General features: G+C 49.3%; 1 protein-coding gene across 3 annotated transcripts in view; it reads right to left on the reverse strand.

Moving 5' to 3' along the window:
* Positions 1–132: 132 nt before the first annotated feature.
* Positions 133–17,556, reverse strand: part of FBXO17 (F-box protein 17) — a 32,720-nt gene continuing 15,296 nt past the window's right edge. For 2 of the 3 annotated variants that reach the window (XM_055554265.1, XM_055554266.1), the window contains exons 2-7: positions 13,036–13,146; positions 11,582–11,950; positions 6,669–6,780; positions 4,718–4,813; positions 4,051–4,186; positions 133–1,936 (exon numbers count right to left, since the gene is read on the reverse strand). In XM_055554265.1, coding sequence (XP_055410240.1) covers positions 1,793–1,936; positions 4,051–4,186; positions 4,718–4,813; positions 6,669–6,780; positions 11,582–11,933 — 840 coding nt within the window. In that variant the 5' untranslated portion in view covers positions 11,934–11,950; positions 13,036–13,146 and the 3' untranslated portion in view covers positions 133–1,792. The remainder of the gene's footprint in view (positions 1,937–4,050; positions 4,187–4,717; positions 4,814–6,668; positions 6,781–11,581; positions 11,951–13,035; positions 13,147–17,556) is intronic. The other variant, XM_055554264.1, reaches the window with a different exon arrangement.

The following is a 17,556-nucleotide window of genomic DNA, read 5'->3' on the forward strand; positions in this document are numbered from 1 at the left end:
ACTGCTGTTCCATGCTTTGCAATCAGGTGGGCAGCGCTGAGGTCCAGTTCCCCTTCCTTCAGGCCAAGGGCCTGGACATGAAAGCCCTCCTGTCAAGCTTCCTCATCTGAAAAGTGCCAGTAATTGTAACGTTGGCAGCAAAAGGGTGTTGCTAGGATTGGTTGGCGTGCATGGTTCTGCTCAGACACACACACCTGTGTTCAAATCCTACCTCCTCCGCCTCTTCCTTGCTCTGTGACTCCGGGTGTATGTGTTCCCCACTCTGGCTCCATTTCCATGGCACTGAGAGTGATGCGGACCTCACCCGATCACGTGCTTGGCCAGGTTAGAGGTTTTTTTCCTCTGTTTTTTGGCCACACCGTGCTGCATGTGGGATCTTAATTCTTCTACCAAGGATTGAGCTCTCTCCCCTTGGACTGGAAGTGCAGCGTCTTGCCCACTGGACCACTGGGGAAGTCCCGTGGTTTTAAGATTTGGGAGCTGAGCATATATCACTGGGCTCTGGAGCCCAACGTCTGGTTCAAGTCTGGCTTCCCCTACTTCCCGGCGAGGTGACCCTGGGCAGGCCTTTTAAACTCTGAACCTGTTTCCTTCTGGACCAAATGGCAGTGACAATGGGGTACCTCCCTGAGAACTGCTGGGAGAACAGCTGAGAACAGGCAGGGGAGCTGTTGGCTGAGTCCTGGTGACCCATCTGTGTTCTCGAAACTCACCCACTTCTTGCATGGCACTTAGCACCCCTGAGGTTCTCACTATTGGAAATAACCCACATGGCCTTTTAGGGTCAGAGCTGGGGGCATACAAGCACATCAGTTACAGATAAAATCCCCCATCAGCTCACACTCTGCACCAATTTTTTATTAAGCTGGCTTGTCAGCTGCACTCAGCTAGGGAAACAGTGGGAGACATCAGGGGAGCCTTGCTCCCGGAATCCTTCTCCAAGTGGGCTCAGGTGTGGAGAAAAGGAGGCTGTCATCTTGGCAGAAGGAGAGCTGCCCGACACAGGGCCAGGAGGTGGGGGTAGAGGATACAGTTTGGGGGTCAGTGCAGACTGGGCCTTAGGAATTCTGAAAGAAATGGCACCTGTATGGCTCAGAGGAGAGGAGCTGTTGGGTGTGGTGCTGGAGGAGCTTGCATGGGCCCCACTACTGAGTCCCAGAGATTACCCCAAATGAGAGGATGGGTTCCCTTTGAGGCCCCTGTTGGTCCCCCCGAGGACAACCTCTGCTCCCTGCCAGCAATTGCCTTACTTCCAAAATATGCTGACAAGAGTCCTTGTCCAGGATTGTTAGCAGCATTCCTCTATTTTTAACCTGGGTTTGGCCTTTGCTTTTTGACTCAGTGGGTTCGATCCCTGGGTTGGGAAGATCCTCTGGAGAAGGGAATGGCAATCCACTCCAGTATTCTTACCTGGGAAATCCCATAGACAGAGGAGCCTGGTGGGCTACAGTCCATGGGGTCATAAGAATTGGACACGACTTGGTGATTAAACCAGCATCAACTGATCAGCACACATGTGAGAAAGAAGTTTACAAGTACAGTACAGGTCTCTGAGTTACTCTTTGACACTGCCCTGGGGAAGCAAGTGACCAGCCTGGTTGGATCCCTGGTTTCTTGGCTGAAGCAGCAGCAAGTGGGGTTCACTGGAAGAGTGCCAGGAACAGGCCACACAGGACCTCCTCCGACCCTTCCACAGGCATCCTCTGGCTCCTGGCTGCAAAAGCTGCCCTTGATTGACGTTAGTGTCCGGCAGATGGCAGTCTGTCCTGGAAGGCTGGGTCAGGCTGGTTAGCTAGGACAGGCGGATCCTGACCCTCACACTGGAGTGGGTCACAAGGGTGCCGTAGTGCCCCACCCAGGAACGTGTGTCTCTTCCATACTGCTCAAAAGACACGTAGCGGATACCCTTGCCAAAGTTGGTAAAGACGTGGGAGACCTGTGCAGGGAAGGAGAGGGAGGGAGTGAGGCTCCAGGGGCTCCTCTTCCTCCGTCTCCTTGACATATCATCTCCATCACCTGACCCTGCTCCAGGCACTGGGGATATCGCAATGAAGAAAGCAGCCCAAAGAGCTCCTCCTGGGACTTCCTTCTAGTCCAGTGGTTAAGAATCTGCCTGTCAAGGCAGGGGACATAGGTTCGAGCCCAGGTCCGGGAAGATCCCACATGCCCTGGAGCAACTAAGCGCGTGTGCTGCTGCTGCTGAACCCACAAACCCTAAAGCCTGTGCTCTGCAGCAAAAGAAGCCACCGCTGTGAGAAGTCTATGCACTGTAACTGGAGAGTAACCCCCGCTCGCTGCAACTAGAGAACAGCCTTCATGCAGCAATGAAGACCCATTGCTGCCAAAAATAAATAAATAAATCTTTTTCTGGTGAAGCTGAGAGTCTAGACTCTGATGCTGAAGACAGAGGGGAGAAAGGGTGGAGGAAATTCTGCAAGTGGGTGGGGTTGTAATATGAGTAAGCAAGGGCTGCACTGAGATGACATTTGAGCAGAGACCTGGTGGAGGTGGGGATCTGGAGGAAGACTGGTCCAGACAGAGGAACAGTGCAAAAGCCCTGAGGTGGCAGCGTGCCTCGAGCAGAGTGAGAGAAGTAGGAAAGGGTGTCAAGGAGGCAGTGGGCAGAGCACTTGGGGCATTTGAAATGGGCCCCAAAAAGACTTTGGCTTCTGTCTTTTAATTTTTTGAGGCCATGCCACTGGGCTTGTGGGATCTTAGTTCCCCCACCAGGGATGGAACTTACGCCTCCTGTAGTGGAAGCACAGAGTCTTAACCACAGGGAAGTCCCTTGCTTCTGGCTTTTTTGGTAATTTTTTAAATTGAGCTGAAATTCAAATTCACCTAACGTACCATTTAAGACTACAATTCAGTGTATTTTTTTTTTTTTGCATATTTGTAATATTATGCAACCATCACCACTATCTAAATCTGGAACATTTCATCACCCTAGGAAAAAACCTCAAATCCATTAGCTGTCATTTCCAATTCCTCCCTCCCTCTGTCCTCTGGCAACCACTAATCTATCTGCTTTTTGTCTGTATGTTGTTCAGTCACTAAGTCATGTCTTAATCTTTGCAACCCCATGGATTGCAGCATGTCAGGCTTTCCTGTCCTTAAATATCTCCTGGAGTTTGTTGAACTCATGTCCATTGACTTGGTGATGCCATCCAACCCTCTCATCCTTTGTCTCCCATTTCTCCTCCTGCCCTCAGTCTTTCCCAGCATCAGTCTTTTCCAGTGAGTCGGCTCTTTGCAGTCTCTAGGGCTTTGCTTATTCTGGAAATTTCATATAAATGCTATCATACAATATGTGGCCTTTGTGTCTGACCTCTTTCATTTAGCACAATGCTTTCATGGGTCACCCATGTTGAGGTGTGAATCTGTACTTCACTCCTTTTTATAACTGCATGATAGGATATTGGCTTTTGTTCTGAGATGTAGCCGTGTTAGGGTTACAGGCAGGTGAAATCTGTGGTCTGACCCGCTTTTTTTTTTTTAATTCACTTTTTAATAGCTTTCTAGATGCTGAGTCTGTGTGTTGGGTTGGGATTGGAGGGAGAAGATCAGGAATTGAACCAGAAGACCAAAGGTTACTTTGATAAGTGAGGTATGATGACCGTGACAGCTTAGGCTCAGGAGCCACTGTGGCTTTGAATCAAGCCCTGAATGCTTTAGGGTGAGTTTGGGTGTCACTTCCATCCCTCAGTTTCCCCAACTCTAGAATGGGGATGGAGCAAGGATTTTGGTTCACCACATGCATTCCAGCAAGGATTTTGGTTCACCACTGCATTTCGAGCAACTACAGCAGTGCCCAGTACACAGTAGGTGCTCAATAAATGTCTATTGAATAACTAGGTCATTGTGCTAATGAAATAAATTAATGGGTAAAACTTTTGGACAGGCCTGTAATAAGGGCTTAATAATTGTTAGCTATTGTTATTATAGATACAGATGGTGGTGCTGAGAGCTGAGAACCGAATTTGAGCAGGGTGAGAAGTGGATGTGCCCCTGGACAGGTCAAGGGTGGTGTGGACGGCGGTCTGGACCCACCTGTCGGCAGCCTCTTTCAGTCCACTGAAGGACCGGGTTGGGTGAGGCCGAGAACTTGACCACTTCATTTTCATACACGTCCAGGAGGCGGACCCGAAGCCGGTAGATGCAGCCGCAGTTCTCCCGGGCACCCCACCTGCCAGGTGGTGGTGAGCCTTCACGTCTCCGCTACCCACTTAGGTCTCTGGCCTCCAGGAACTTTGATGATGCCAGGCCTGGGAACCTAGGGGGAGGAGCCTAGGTGCCCCTGAGGTGGAGCCAGAGCTTGGAGGAGGAGCCTGGGTGTCCCTGGGGGTGGGGCCAGAGCTTGGGGGAGGAGCCTGGGTGTTCCTGGGGTGGAGCCAAAACTTGGGGGAGGAGCCTGGGTGTTCTTGAAGTGGGGCCAGAGCCTGGGGGAGGACCCTGGGTGTTCTTGGGGTGGAGCCAGAGCTGGGGGAGGAGCCTGGATATTCCTAGGGTGGCGCCAGAGCCTGGGCTCGCTAAAGGTCCTTCCCTGCCTGGCTCTGCTACTATGAGAGCATAGCTTCCCTTCTTTCAGCCTCACTATGAAGGGGACACAGTAGCAGTGCCAGCCCGTGGGAGTGACAGGGTGTGAAATGAGCCCCTTCTGTAGACCTGCCACCTCCACCGGGGTGGCGGTGTGGGCAGGTTGCCACTCTTCACTCACCAGTCGGCCACACAGATCTCGATTTGGGCGCTGTCGAGCAGCTCCTGCCACACCCCTTCCATCACCAAGTCCACAAGCTGCCTCTTAAAGCACCATCTAGGAAGAGGGGGATAATGCGGGGTGGAGGGCCAAGAGTTCCATCATTCAAATCACAGCCCACAAATCACCTCCTCCTGGAAGCCTCCCCTGACTATCCTGTCTGAAGCAGCCCCTTAGGGCTGCTCTACCAGACAAGACGTATAATGGGCTGTGGGCATCCCTGTTGGCCTCTCAGATTCCCCTCCATCATTCACTCCGCTGTGGCGCCAGAAGTCTGGACCATATTCAGGCTTGCCCCTTATATTTGTGGGGACCAGAACATGAATGCAAATAGAGGCACACCATAGTAGACATCTGAGCGAGAGTTCTGAGGTCTCCTCACAATCCAAGAGGCCCCCCGTCTAAGATTGTGTTGCCTGTATGGAAGGGTCTCCCTTCCCCTCTACTTGCTGTTGGGTCAGTCAAGGGAAACTTTAGCAGCAGATAGAAGGGAGAAGGCCATGGCACCCCACTCCAGTACTTTTTGCCTGGAAAATCTCATGGATGGAGAAGCCTGGTAGGCTGCAATCCATGGGGTCACTAGAGTCAGACAAGACTGAGCGATTTCACTTTCACTTTTCACTTTCATGCATTGGAGAAGGAAATGGCAACCCACTCCAGTGTTCTTGCCTGGAGAATCCCAGGGACAGGGAAGCCTGGTGGGCCGCCGTCTATGGGGTCGCACAGAGTCGGACACAACTGAAGCGACTTAGCAGCAGCAGCAGCAGCAGCAGAAGGGAGAAGAGAGTGGAATCAGGGTATTTATCCTCCTGGCTCCCTCCCAAGGGATCATAGTGGGGCTTTGTGTCTCTCCAAGAAAGGACCTTCTCCACAGTGCCCTCTCCTCCCAGCTTTCTCTGTCATCATGTTTCAATAACTGTTTTCTCCCTTACCCCTGCCAGGCCTAGGGGTGATAATGTCCCTTCCCCCTAGCCTAGGGTCCTACAGTATCTCTTGTGTTCTGCCTGTACCTTTGTAAATAGTCCTTCTTGAATTTCAATGTGCCATAATAACAGAAATAGTGATTTATCATGAGAACTGATAAACTGACCAGAACACAGTGCTCAAGGACACACCTAGCTATGTATGGGAACTTCATAAATGATGGAAGTGGCGCTGACATTCCATGGTGAAAGGAAGGATTCTTTAGTACATGGTGTTGGGAAAACTGGCTCAGTATATAGAGGGAAAAACAAAAAACTGGATCCTTACCGAACATCACATTCAAAGGTGGATTAAAGATCTAAATGTAAAAGATAAAACTATGAGGTTACTAGAAAAAAGTAGAAGTGAACACTGTTAGGATCTAAGGGGAGGGAAGGATTTTTTAAACAAAATTTCAAAAACAAATTCTAAAGCAAAAAGATGAATTTGATCATACGAAAATAACAAAGAATGCCATGGACACACTTAATTCATATGGTAGAGTGGGAGATTTCTGTAATGTCCAGGATGGAAAAACAACTGACATCTAGAATATATAGAAATTCTTGTATATCAACGAGAATAAGACATCAACCTTAATAAAAATATGAACAGGCAGGGACTTCCCTGGTGGTCCAGTGGCTAAGACTCCATGCTCCCAGTGCAGGGGGCCTGGGTTCCATCCCTGGTCAGGGAACTAGATCCCACATGCTGCAACTGAGAGTTTGTATGCCGCAGCTAAGACCTGATGCAGCCAAATAAATAAAGTAAGTGTTAAAAACAGGAACAGGTAACTGACAAAAGAGGGAATTCAAAAGGCTAACAATTATTAGTCGAATGACTGAGTACATGCATGTGGGAAGGAGAGTGTGAAAGTGGGTGAGGGTGAGGATGAGGACCGTAGGGTAGGGTTCTCCCTCCCTCGCCCCAGTGATCAAGGGCCACTCACTCGAACGAAGTCACGAAGCAGGTCTGGGAAGGAGCGCCCGGCATCATTATGAGGTTCTTTTCCACGGCCCAGCCATTCCCGCCGTGCTCCACCTCCCAGCCTCTGAAGCCCTCTGTGGGATATAATAGGGTTAAACACGGGGGATTCGCGCTCCAGCTTGCCCAGGAGAGAGCCCACCACTACCTAATGTGCTCGGTCCACCGGCCCCTCCCTCCTAGCAGGCAGTCTTTGTGGACCGCCTCACTCCGCGGCCTCACTCAGCTCGGTGCATCCACTCAGCTTCTTCTCAGCCTCCCTGGGCCCAGTCCCCTGCCCTGCCTCTCTTAAATCTCTTGAACCACTGGACTTTAATTCTGGCCCCGCCCGCCGGGGGTGCTACCTCTGGGATCCTCCAGCCTTGACCCCGCCCATTTACTCAGTCCCCCTTCCCACAGCCTCTCAAAAAGGCCTGATAGTTCTATGCAAGCTCCGCCCCCTGTCAGAGCCCAGTCGGTTTCTCCCCAGCCCTCCCCTGACCCCTCACCCTTTAACTACTGCCCACTGAGTTGAGGGGACTTCCTCAGTGGTCCAGTGGCAAACACCCTCTTTCAACAACACAAGAGAAGACTACACATGGACATCACAAGATGGTCAATACCGAAATCAGATTGATTATATTCTTTGCAGCGGAAGATGAAGAAGCTTTTGACAATCAGCAAAAACAAGACCTGGAGCTGACTGTAACTCAGATCATCAGCTCCTTATTGCAAAATTGAAGAAGTAGGGAAAACCACTAGACCATGCAGGCACGACCTAAATCAAATCCCTTATGATTATACAGTGGAGGTGATGAATAGATTCAAGGGATTAGATCTGGTAGACAGATAACTATGAATGGAGGTTTGTAATATTGTACAGGAGGCAGTGACCATAACCATCCCAAAGAAAAAGAAATGCAAGAAGGCAAAGTGGTTGTCTGAGCTGAGAGAAGACGAGAAGCGAAACGCAAAGGAGAAAGGGAAAGATACCCATTTGAATGCAGAGTACCAAAGAACAGCAAGGCTTCAGCAATATGTAAACCGTGAACTTCCAGATGTTCAAGCTGGTTTTAGAAAAGGCAGAGGAACCAGAGATCAAATTGCCAACATCCGCTGGATCATCGAAAAAGCAAGAGAGTTCCAGAAAAACATTTCTGCTTCATTGACTATGCCAAAGCCTTTGACTGTGTGGATCACAATAAACTGTGGAGAATTCTTCAAGAGATGGGAATACCAGACCACCTGACCTGCCTCTTGAGAAATCTATATGCAGGTCAGGAAGCAACAGTTAGAACTGGACATGGAACAACAGACTGGTTGCAAATAGGAAAAAGAGTACGTCAAGGCTGTATATTGTCACCCTGCTTATTTAACTTATACACAGAGTACATCATGAGAAATGCTGGGCTGGAAGAAGCACAAGCTGGAATCAAGATTGCGGGGAGAAATATCAATAACCTCAGATATACAGATGACACCACCCTTATGGCAGAAAGTGAAGAGGAACTAAAAACCCTCTTGATGAAAGTGAAAGAGGAGAGTGAAAATGTTGGCTTAAAGCTCAACATTCAGAAAACAAAGATCATGGCATCTGGTCCCATCACTTCATGAGAAATAGATGGGGAAACAGTGGAAACAGTGTCAGACTTTATTTTTGGGAGCTCCAAAATCACTGCAGATGGTGATTGCAGCCATGAAATTAAAAGATGCTTACTCCTTGGAAGGAAAGTTATGACCAACCTAGATAGCATATTCAAAAGCAGAGATATTACTTTGCCAAGAAAGGTCCATCTAGTCAATGCTATGGTTTTTCCAGTGGTCGTGTATGGGTGTGAGAGTTGGACTGTGAAGAAAGCTGAACGCCGAAGAATTGATGCTTTTGAACTGCGGTGTTGGCAAAGACTCTTGAGAGTCCCTTGGACTGCAAGGAGATCCAACCAGTCCATTCTAAAGGAGATCAGCCCTGGGTGTTCTTTGTTTTTTTTTTTAACTTTACAAAATTGTATTAGTTTTGCCAAATATCAAAATGAATCCACCACAGGTATACATGTGTTCCCCATCCTGAACCCTCCTCCCTCCTCCCTCCCCATACCATCCCTCTGGGTGTTCTTTGGAAGGAATGATGCTAAAGCTGAAACTCCAGTACTTTGGCCACCTCATGCGAAGAGTTGACTCATTGGAAAAGACTGTGATGCTTGGAGGGATTGGGGGCAGAAGGAGAAGGGGACGACAGAGGATGAGATGGCTGGATGGCATCACCGACTCGATGGACATGAGTCTGAGTGAACTCTGGGAGTTGGTGATGGACAGGGAGGCCTGGTGTGCTGCGATTCATGGTGTCACAGAGAGTCGGACATGACTGAGCGACTGAACTGAACTGAAAGAACAGCAAGGAGAGGAAAGAAAGCCTTTTTAAGTGAACGATGCAAAGAAATAGAGGAAAACAATAGAATGGGAAAGACTAGAGATCTCTTCAAGAAATTTGGATACCAAGGGCACATTTCATTCAAGGGATGGGACAGAAACCATAAGGGACTAATTGAAGCAAAAGAGATTAAAAGGAGGTGGCAAGAATACACAGAAGAACTACACAAATAAAGGTCTTGCTGCTAAGTCACTTCAGTCGTGTCCGACTCTGTGTGACCCCATAGACGGTAGTCCACCAGGCTCCCCCATCCCTGGGATTCTCCAGGCAAGAACACTGGAGTGGGTTGCCATTTCCTTCTCCAATGCATGAAAGGGAAAAGTGAAAGTGAAGTCGCTCAGTCGTGTCCGACTCTTCGAGACCCCATGGTCTGCAGCCTACCAGGCTCCTCCGTCCATGGGATTTTCCAGGCAAGAGTACTGGAGTGGGGTGCCATTGCCTTCTCCAGTAAAGGTCTTAATGACTGGGAAAACCACAATGGTGTGGTCACTCAGAGCCAGACATCTGGAGTGTGAAGTCAAGTGGGCCTTAGAAAGCATTACTATGAACAAAGCTAGTGGAGGTGATGGAATTCCAGCTGAGCTATTTCAAATCCTAAAAGATGCTGCTGTTAAAGTGCTGCACTCATTATGCCAGCAAATTTGGAAAACTCAGCAGTGGCCACAGGACTGGAAAAGGTCAGTTTTCATTCCAATCCCAAAGAAGAGCATTGCCAAAGTTAACGTTCAAACTACCGCACAATCCAATCAACTCACAAGCTATCAAGGTAATGCTCAAAATCCCTCAAGCTAGGCTTCGACAGTATGTGAACCAAAATCTTTCAGATATACAAGCTGGATTTAGAAAAGACAGAGGAACCAGAGATCAAATTGCCAACATCCAGTAGATCATAGAAAAAGCAAGGGAATTCCAGAAAAACATCTACTTCCGCTTCATTGACTACACTAAAGCCTTTAACTGTGTGGATCACAACAAACTGTGTAAATTATAAAAAATGGGAATACCAGACCACTTTACCTGCCTCCTGAGAAACCTGTATGCAGGTCAAGAAGCAAGAGTTAGAACCAGACATGAAACAACAGACTGGGTCAAAACTGGGAAAAGAGTACATCAAGGCTGTATATTTTCACCCTGCTTACTTAACATCTATACAGAGTACATCATGTAAAATGCTGGGTTGGATGAATCACAAGCTGGAATCAAGATTCCTGGGAGAAATATCAACGACCTCTGATATGCAGATGATACCACTCTAATGGCAAACAGCAAAGAGGAACTAAAGAGCGTCTTGATGAAAGTGAAACAGGAGAGTGAATAAGCTGGCTTACAACTCAACATTAAAAAAAACTAAGATCACGGCATCCAGTCCCATCACTTCATGGCAAATAGATGGGGAAAAGTGGAAACAGTGGCAGATTTTATTTTCCTGGGCTCCAAAATCACCATGGATGGTGATTGTAGCCAGGAAATTAAAAGACGCTTGCTCCTTGGAAGAAAAGCTATGTGTATTAAAAAGCAGAGATATCACTTTTCTGACAAAGGTCTGTATAGTCAAAGCTATGGTTTTTCCAGTAATCATGTATGGATGTGAGAGTTGGATCATAAAGAAGGCTGACTGCTGAAGACTTCATGTTTTCGAATTGTGGTGCTGAAGAAGACTCTTGAGACGCCCTTGGACTGCAAAATCAAACCAGTCAATCCTAAAGGAAATCAATCCTGAATATTCATTGGAAGGACTGATGCTGAAGCTCCAATACTTCGGCCACCTAATGGGAAGACCCGACTCATTGGGAAAAACCCTGATGCTGGGAAAGCTTGAGGGCAGGAGGAGAAGGGGACGACAGTGGATGAGATGGTTGGATAGCGTCACCGACTCAATGGATGAGTTTGAGCAAATTCCAGGAGATGGTGAAGGACAGGGAAGCCTGGCGTGCTGCAGTCCACGGGGTCACAATGAGTTGGACATGACTTAGTGACTGAACAACTGAGTCTACAGTTCCAGCAGAGCGTCACCTCTGCCACGGCTCCGCCCCTTGGCGCCTCCTCCTCTGTCTTGCCAACCAATTTGTACTCCCTCCACTGAAGCTCCAATTCTTTGGCCACCTGATGCGAAAGCCGCATTGGAAAAGACCCTGATGCTGGGAAAGATTGAAGGTAGGAGGAGAAGGGCACGACGTAAGATGAGATGTTTGGATGGCATCACTGACTCAATGGACATGAGTTTGAGAGCTCCGGAGATGATGAAGGACAGGGAGGCCTGGCGTCCTGCAGTCAATGGGACCGCAAATAGTTGGACAGGAGCGAGCAACTGAACAACACTGCCCACAGTCCCTGGCTCCTCCCACTCAGTGTGTCTCTTCCCCAGCTCCTCCCTGGCCTCGCCCACCCAGTTTCTCAAGGACCTTGTCCCTTGGCTCCTGGCCCCGCCCACCCATCCATGGGGTCTCTTCGGCCCCACCCCCGGCACCCACGCTCTCCGCAGGAGTTGAAGATGAGGTTGCGGCCTAGGGGCGCTCTCAGGCAGTAGCGCGCCAGAGCGCATAGCGGGAACTCTTCCTCATCCTCGCTGTTGGGCGGGCAGCGCTGGGCCACTGAATAGAGGGCGCGGCCCTCCGCGCTGCGGTCGCGAGCCAGCTGCAGCAGCCAGACGGTGGGCCCGTCCACCACGTCGCGCCAGGCGCGGCACACCGGGCGGCAGCGCATCACTAACGCGCGCGGGGGCACGTGGCTCAGCACCTGCACGAGCAGCTCCGGGGGCAGCGCGTCCAAGGCTATGGGCGGGTCCGCGGGCAGCCGCCGCCGCCTCGAGGGCCGGGCGCCCATCTCCGGCCTCCAGAGTCCTGCAGATAAAGAGAGGAGTCGTCGGGTTAGGGCAGCCTGGCCTCCCTCCAGCTCTCCTTCCAGGACGCAAGGAGAGCTTAACCGTGACCTCACCAGGTACACGGGCGACCGGGAGGCTGCCAGCTCTAAGAAATTCAGCATCTGGTTCCTGCCACTTGGCTCCAGACGGCGACCGGTTTCTCCCCAACTTTCCCCCTTGACCAACAAATCCCGAAGCCTGATCATGACCCCAGGAGGGCTACTAACCACGGCTTCCTGCTCAGGCCGGTGCCCTCGTGTCAGGCTGAGCGCTTTACATATGACCACACCCTCACTGAAGATCTATGAGAAAAACCCAACGAGAGGGAAACCATTCCCCAGGTGTCCCAACTCTCTGGCCTTTGGAATCCATGACCTGTCCTGCAAAATCCATTTCCTCAATCTCTTCGTTGAACATTCTTGTCACCTTCTTGCTCTAACCAGAACCCAGATGTCCTGTGACCCTTCCAAGTGGGTACATCTTGCTCCTTGGTACTGTTTTCAGATCCTTCTCTCCCTCAAACGCCCCAGCTCATCAGGGTTGATCGTTTGTTACCTTGTCAGCATCATCTGGTGACCCAGATGACGACTCATCACTTCTCCATGATTTTAGCTCTAGGCTCATTGCCACTCAGGTCGCTCTTATCAACATTCCGGGTGATTTCCAGATCCAGGTTGATGATCCTCCCATCTACCATCCGGGCCTCTCTTGATCCCTGACCAGCTGTCCTCCTAGCCCCTCTTTCCTGAGGTTGCACCTACGCCTTGTCTCAACGGCCTCTTCAGAGCCTCCGTCTCAGGCTTCTCACTCTCCAGTCATCACCTCCTCTCTTTCCAGCTCTGTCCCTCCAATGCCCTAGACCCTCCACAGTCCTGCCAACCCACTATGATCTCCCATCCTTTGTCCCTACCTCTTTTTCATTGCCCCCCACGCCATCAATTCTCAGTTCTTCTTTATCCAGCTTAAGTTCCTTGGTTAATCATTAAAAACATTTTTTGCATACACCCTGGCCTCCTCTGGCTTCCTCCCACACATGACCTGGTTAAATCCAAGCCCTCCACTTACCTGTGCCTGTACTCACACGATTTGAAGCAGCTGAAGAACAGCACACAACTCCACTGGCCAGCTCCACTTCAAGTTTGTGAACTTGACACTCAAGCGTGCCTGCAGCGCTGTCTGGCAATGAGATTGCATTTCTCTTATCCACTAGCTCTTCCTCTCTATACATAGTTATTTCACACCTTCTCGCCTAACCTCCAACACATCACACTTCCTTCCACCTTTTCACTCTTTTCTTCTTCTTATTTATTTTTGGCCACGTGGTATGGCATGCAGGTTCTTACTTAGTTCCCCCTAATCAGGGATCCAACCAGTTCCCCCTGAAGAGGTGGAAGCACAAAGTCCTGACCTCTGGACCACCATGAAAGCCCCTCCTTTCTTCTTATTTTGCAGGAAAAAAAATCGATAGAAAGTGAATGTCCACAGACCCCCACTGCCCCATAGACCCTCCCTGCCCTCTGCTTTCCCACCATAACTGTGCCTATTCCAGGCCACTGTCTCATAGTTCTCCTCTCTCTCTGCTGCACCTTAGCTTCCCTCTCTGAACTGGGTCATTCTCATCAGCCCACAGAATCATCTCATATGAAAATGAATGAAAATACTCTTGATTCCAGCTCCCTTTCCAGCTATGACCCCATTTCTTTGGTCCTCTTTATAGTAAAACTTCTCCAAAAAGTTGTCACACTCACTGCCTCCATATGGCCTACTGCTATTCTTATTCAAACCTTCTCTAATCAGGCTTTACCCTCCTTAAAATGTTAATCGCTCAGTTGTGTCCGACTCTTTGCGATATCATGGACTGTAGCCTGCCAGGCCCCTCTGTCCATGGAATTCTCCAGGCAAGAATACCGGAGTGGGTAGCCATTCCCTTCTCCAGGGGATCTACCTGACCCAGGGATTGAATCTGGGTCTGCGGCATTGCAGGCAGATCCCCTGAGCCACCAGGGAAGCCCCTCCTTCTCTACCCTGAAATGTCAAGGTCACCCACCAGTGACCTCCCTTGGTGCTGAACCAGTAGTCACTGTTCGCTCAGTCTTCACTTTGCTTGACCTGTTAACAGCACCTGACACAGGAGTCGCTCTCTCTTCACTTCACTCTTCTGAGCCACCACATCCCTCTGGACCCCTTCCGGCTGCCTGGTGGCTCCCAGTCAGTCTCCTTGGCTGTTTCTTCCTCCTTCCTCTGATCTCAGGGTCAGGGATTAGTCTTTGAACCTCCTCTATTCTCCATCAGTACTCACTCCCTTGGGGATCTCATCCACTCTCATCACCTCTCACCTGGACCATTGCTATCTCCCTGCTCCTTTCCCCAACAGCCTGTTTCCCACAAGCGGCCAGGACAGCTGTGAACACCTGAGTTTGGGTCCAGTCCCTGCCTGCTCAGAGCCCTGCTGGGCTCCACTCATCAGGGTCAGGGAAAGGTGCTCACTATGGCCCACAAGCCCCACGTGATCAGCACTCGTCATCTCCCTGCCCTCATTTCCCCTTGCTCACTCTGCCCCAGCCATACCAGCCTCCATACCTCAGAGCCTTTGCACAGGCTGTTTTCATCACCTAGATCCAGAGTACTTCTTTGTTCACCTCCACACGTCCTTCAAACCTTAGCTCAACTTCTCCACGAGACTGTCTCTGGCCACCATATTTACAATTTCAGGGCCTCATGACCATCACCTACTTCTCCTTCCCTTTTCCCTACTTTATTCTTTTCTAACACTCCTATCACACCACACACATAAGTACAGGCGGATTCTTTACCATCTGAGCCACCAGGGAAGCCCATATATTGATATAATTTACTTAATTAAGTAAATCTTCTGTACTGTCTGTTCCCCTAGCCACATTGTAATAATCACCATGAGGGCAGAATTGCTGCTGTTTTGCACACTGCACACCAGTGTCCACACCAGTGTGTGACACATAATAAGTGTTCAATAAAGAGATATTAAGTGACTGAATGAACAAACTGTCACATCAGAAACCCACTTCACAGATGAGGAAACTGAGGTATAACAAAACGAAACACCTTTATTTAAAACAAAACAAAACACCTTGGCAAAAGAGCTTAGTGATGAAATGCTGATTCCTGAGTACAGCCAGCCTGGGTTGAGTCCCAGCTAAGCCTCTTGCCTCAAGAGCAAATCTCTTATTCTTTTTGTGCCTCACTTTCTTCTTCTGAAAATGAGGGTGTTAACCATACTTCCTTCATAGGGTTGTTGTGAGAATGAAATGAATTAATATTGGTAAAGCACTCAAGAAATAACCTCCGGTATCTCGTAAATAAAAGTGATATTAATATATTAGACACTAAATTTAATTGCTATTATTATTACATACCATAAAAACATGATGAGCAACCATTTAGCTATGATATTTCCATCTGGTGACATTTATTGGGCCCTTCCTAAACCACTGTGCGGAGCATTTAAGCTGCATCATTGCACTGAATTCCATCATTGTGTTTTAATGGCCAAAACGATCCTCGGAGCTTGCCCTGGGTTAAGAGCCTTCAATGATCTAATGCTTGTTATATCATCTAGTGCCAGTAAGTGCTCGATTCATGTCAGCTGCTACTATTTTGAAATAAATTGATTAACGTCTTGTTAAGAATTAAGCCTTTATCAGGCAAGCGGTCTGTGGACATGGCACAAAGCCTGACTCCGCTTTGCCCCCACAACAGAGAACTGAAGTTGTGGAGCCAGGATTTAGAGACTAGAGTGTATTTTGCCCCCAGGTGGTTATTAGTTGTATTAATAATTAGCTGCAATTTACAAGTGAGTCCACCAGCTTGCCCGGCAGGGACATGAAACTCACCAGAGCCTAGTTCCCTGGGTCAGCTCTCCTTAGGAATGTGCCAATCGCTGCTGGTGAGTGCGGGATTTCTGGACCTGAGAGTGGTCCCCTCACACCACTAGGGCAGCCAGACTTCACTGAGGAGCAAGGACTTTCAAGTGATGTACTGTATGAGCCCCTGGGTATTCAAAATGCTTATCTGTGATACTCTCCTGAGGACCATGAGGTGCCTTGTAGCCACCATGTCCAGCCCAGCTGAATGCCAGCTACTGGCTGGGTCAGAATGGCAGGTCACTCCCTGCTGCCAGGGTGTTTGGATGTGTGTGTGTGTGTATGTGTGTGTTTGGTGGGGAGGATAATTGTATTGGTTGTCACAGTGACTGGGGGATGACGCTGGTATTCAGTTTCCAGGGACCTGTGACGCACAGCAGACATCTTCTCCAAAAGGCTATAACAACGTATCCAATCTGACTTGCTCTTTTCCACCACTTGATCATTCTCCATTCACACCCCTCCACTTCACATGGGCAGGCCTTTGGGACTGCTTCACCTTTTCAGAGCATCACAGAAGTGACGTCGCTAAGGGGTTGTGGAGGTTGTGTTGTCTGGGGATGCATGCCTGGGGAGCTGTGAGTCCAGTGGCGTGCTCCTAAATGTTTAACAACGGACTTTTGGACTTCCCTGGGGGTCCCATGGTTGAGACTTTGCCTTCCAATCCAGGGTGTGCAGTTTCGATCCCCGATTGGGGGATCCATGAAAGACATGGTTTTCAGAGCTTTTGGATTTAGGGATTGTAGCATTTGCTGATTTCTGTGGTGTGACTATACTGTCCATGGCTGATGGCAAGCTACCAACATGATGTCTCTGAACTTTGGAGTTGGAAAGCACTGTCCACAATGCGCTCCCAGGATCTGGTGTGAACCAGTTCCAGCACACCACCGCCTGAGTCACCGTGTGAGTCTGGCTGTCCTGTATATATATATACGCTTGGGGAGCCTCAGCTGTTTGAGTCTTCCCATCCTAGGTGCTGGTGGCTCAGTGTTAAAGAATCCACCTGCCAGTGCAGGAGACCCAGGTTCGATCCCTGGGTGAGGAAGTTCCCCTGGAGGAGGGCATGGCAACCCATTCCAGTTTTCTTGCCTGGAGAATCCCATGGACAGAGGAGCCCGGAGGGGTACTGGGGTCGAAAAAGAGTTGGACACGACTTAGCAACTGAACAACAACGACATCCCAGGTGCTAGACAGGGAAGCTAATGAGCCCTCGGATGACCCAGCCCCAATCACCGCCTGCTGGGACCTGCACAGCAGCCCCTGAGAATTGCTTGGCTGAGCCCAGTCAGTCCCAGAGCCATCAGAATAATAAAGGAACGGGTATTGTTTTAAGTCACCGCATTTTGAGTGGTCTCTTATGCAGCACTTGCTAAATGTAACGATAGTCAGTGGCTTGTATTGCAGGGGACAGGTACTACTCACAGAGGAAGGCCGAGAGAATCCCAGGCAGGATTAAAAGTTCCATTTGGAATGGATAAAGATGTGGTCCATATGTATAATAGAATACTACTCCGTCATAAAAAAGAAGGAAATAATGTCATTTGCAGCAACATAGGTAGGCCCAGAGATGATTATACTAAGTGAAGTAAGAGACAAATGCCATGTAATATCACTTACATGTGGAATCTAAACTATAACCCAAGTGAACTTCTCTATAAAACAGATACAGACTCATAGACAGAGAGAA

This window comes from Bubalus kerabau, chromosome 17 (assembly GCF_029407905.1).
Source record: "Bubalus kerabau isolate K-KA32 ecotype Philippines breed swamp buffalo chromosome 17, PCC_UOA_SB_1v2, whole genome shotgun sequence".
Classification (NCBI taxonomy): Eukaryota; Metazoa; Chordata; class Mammalia; order Artiodactyla; family Bovidae; genus Bubalus; species Bubalus kerabau.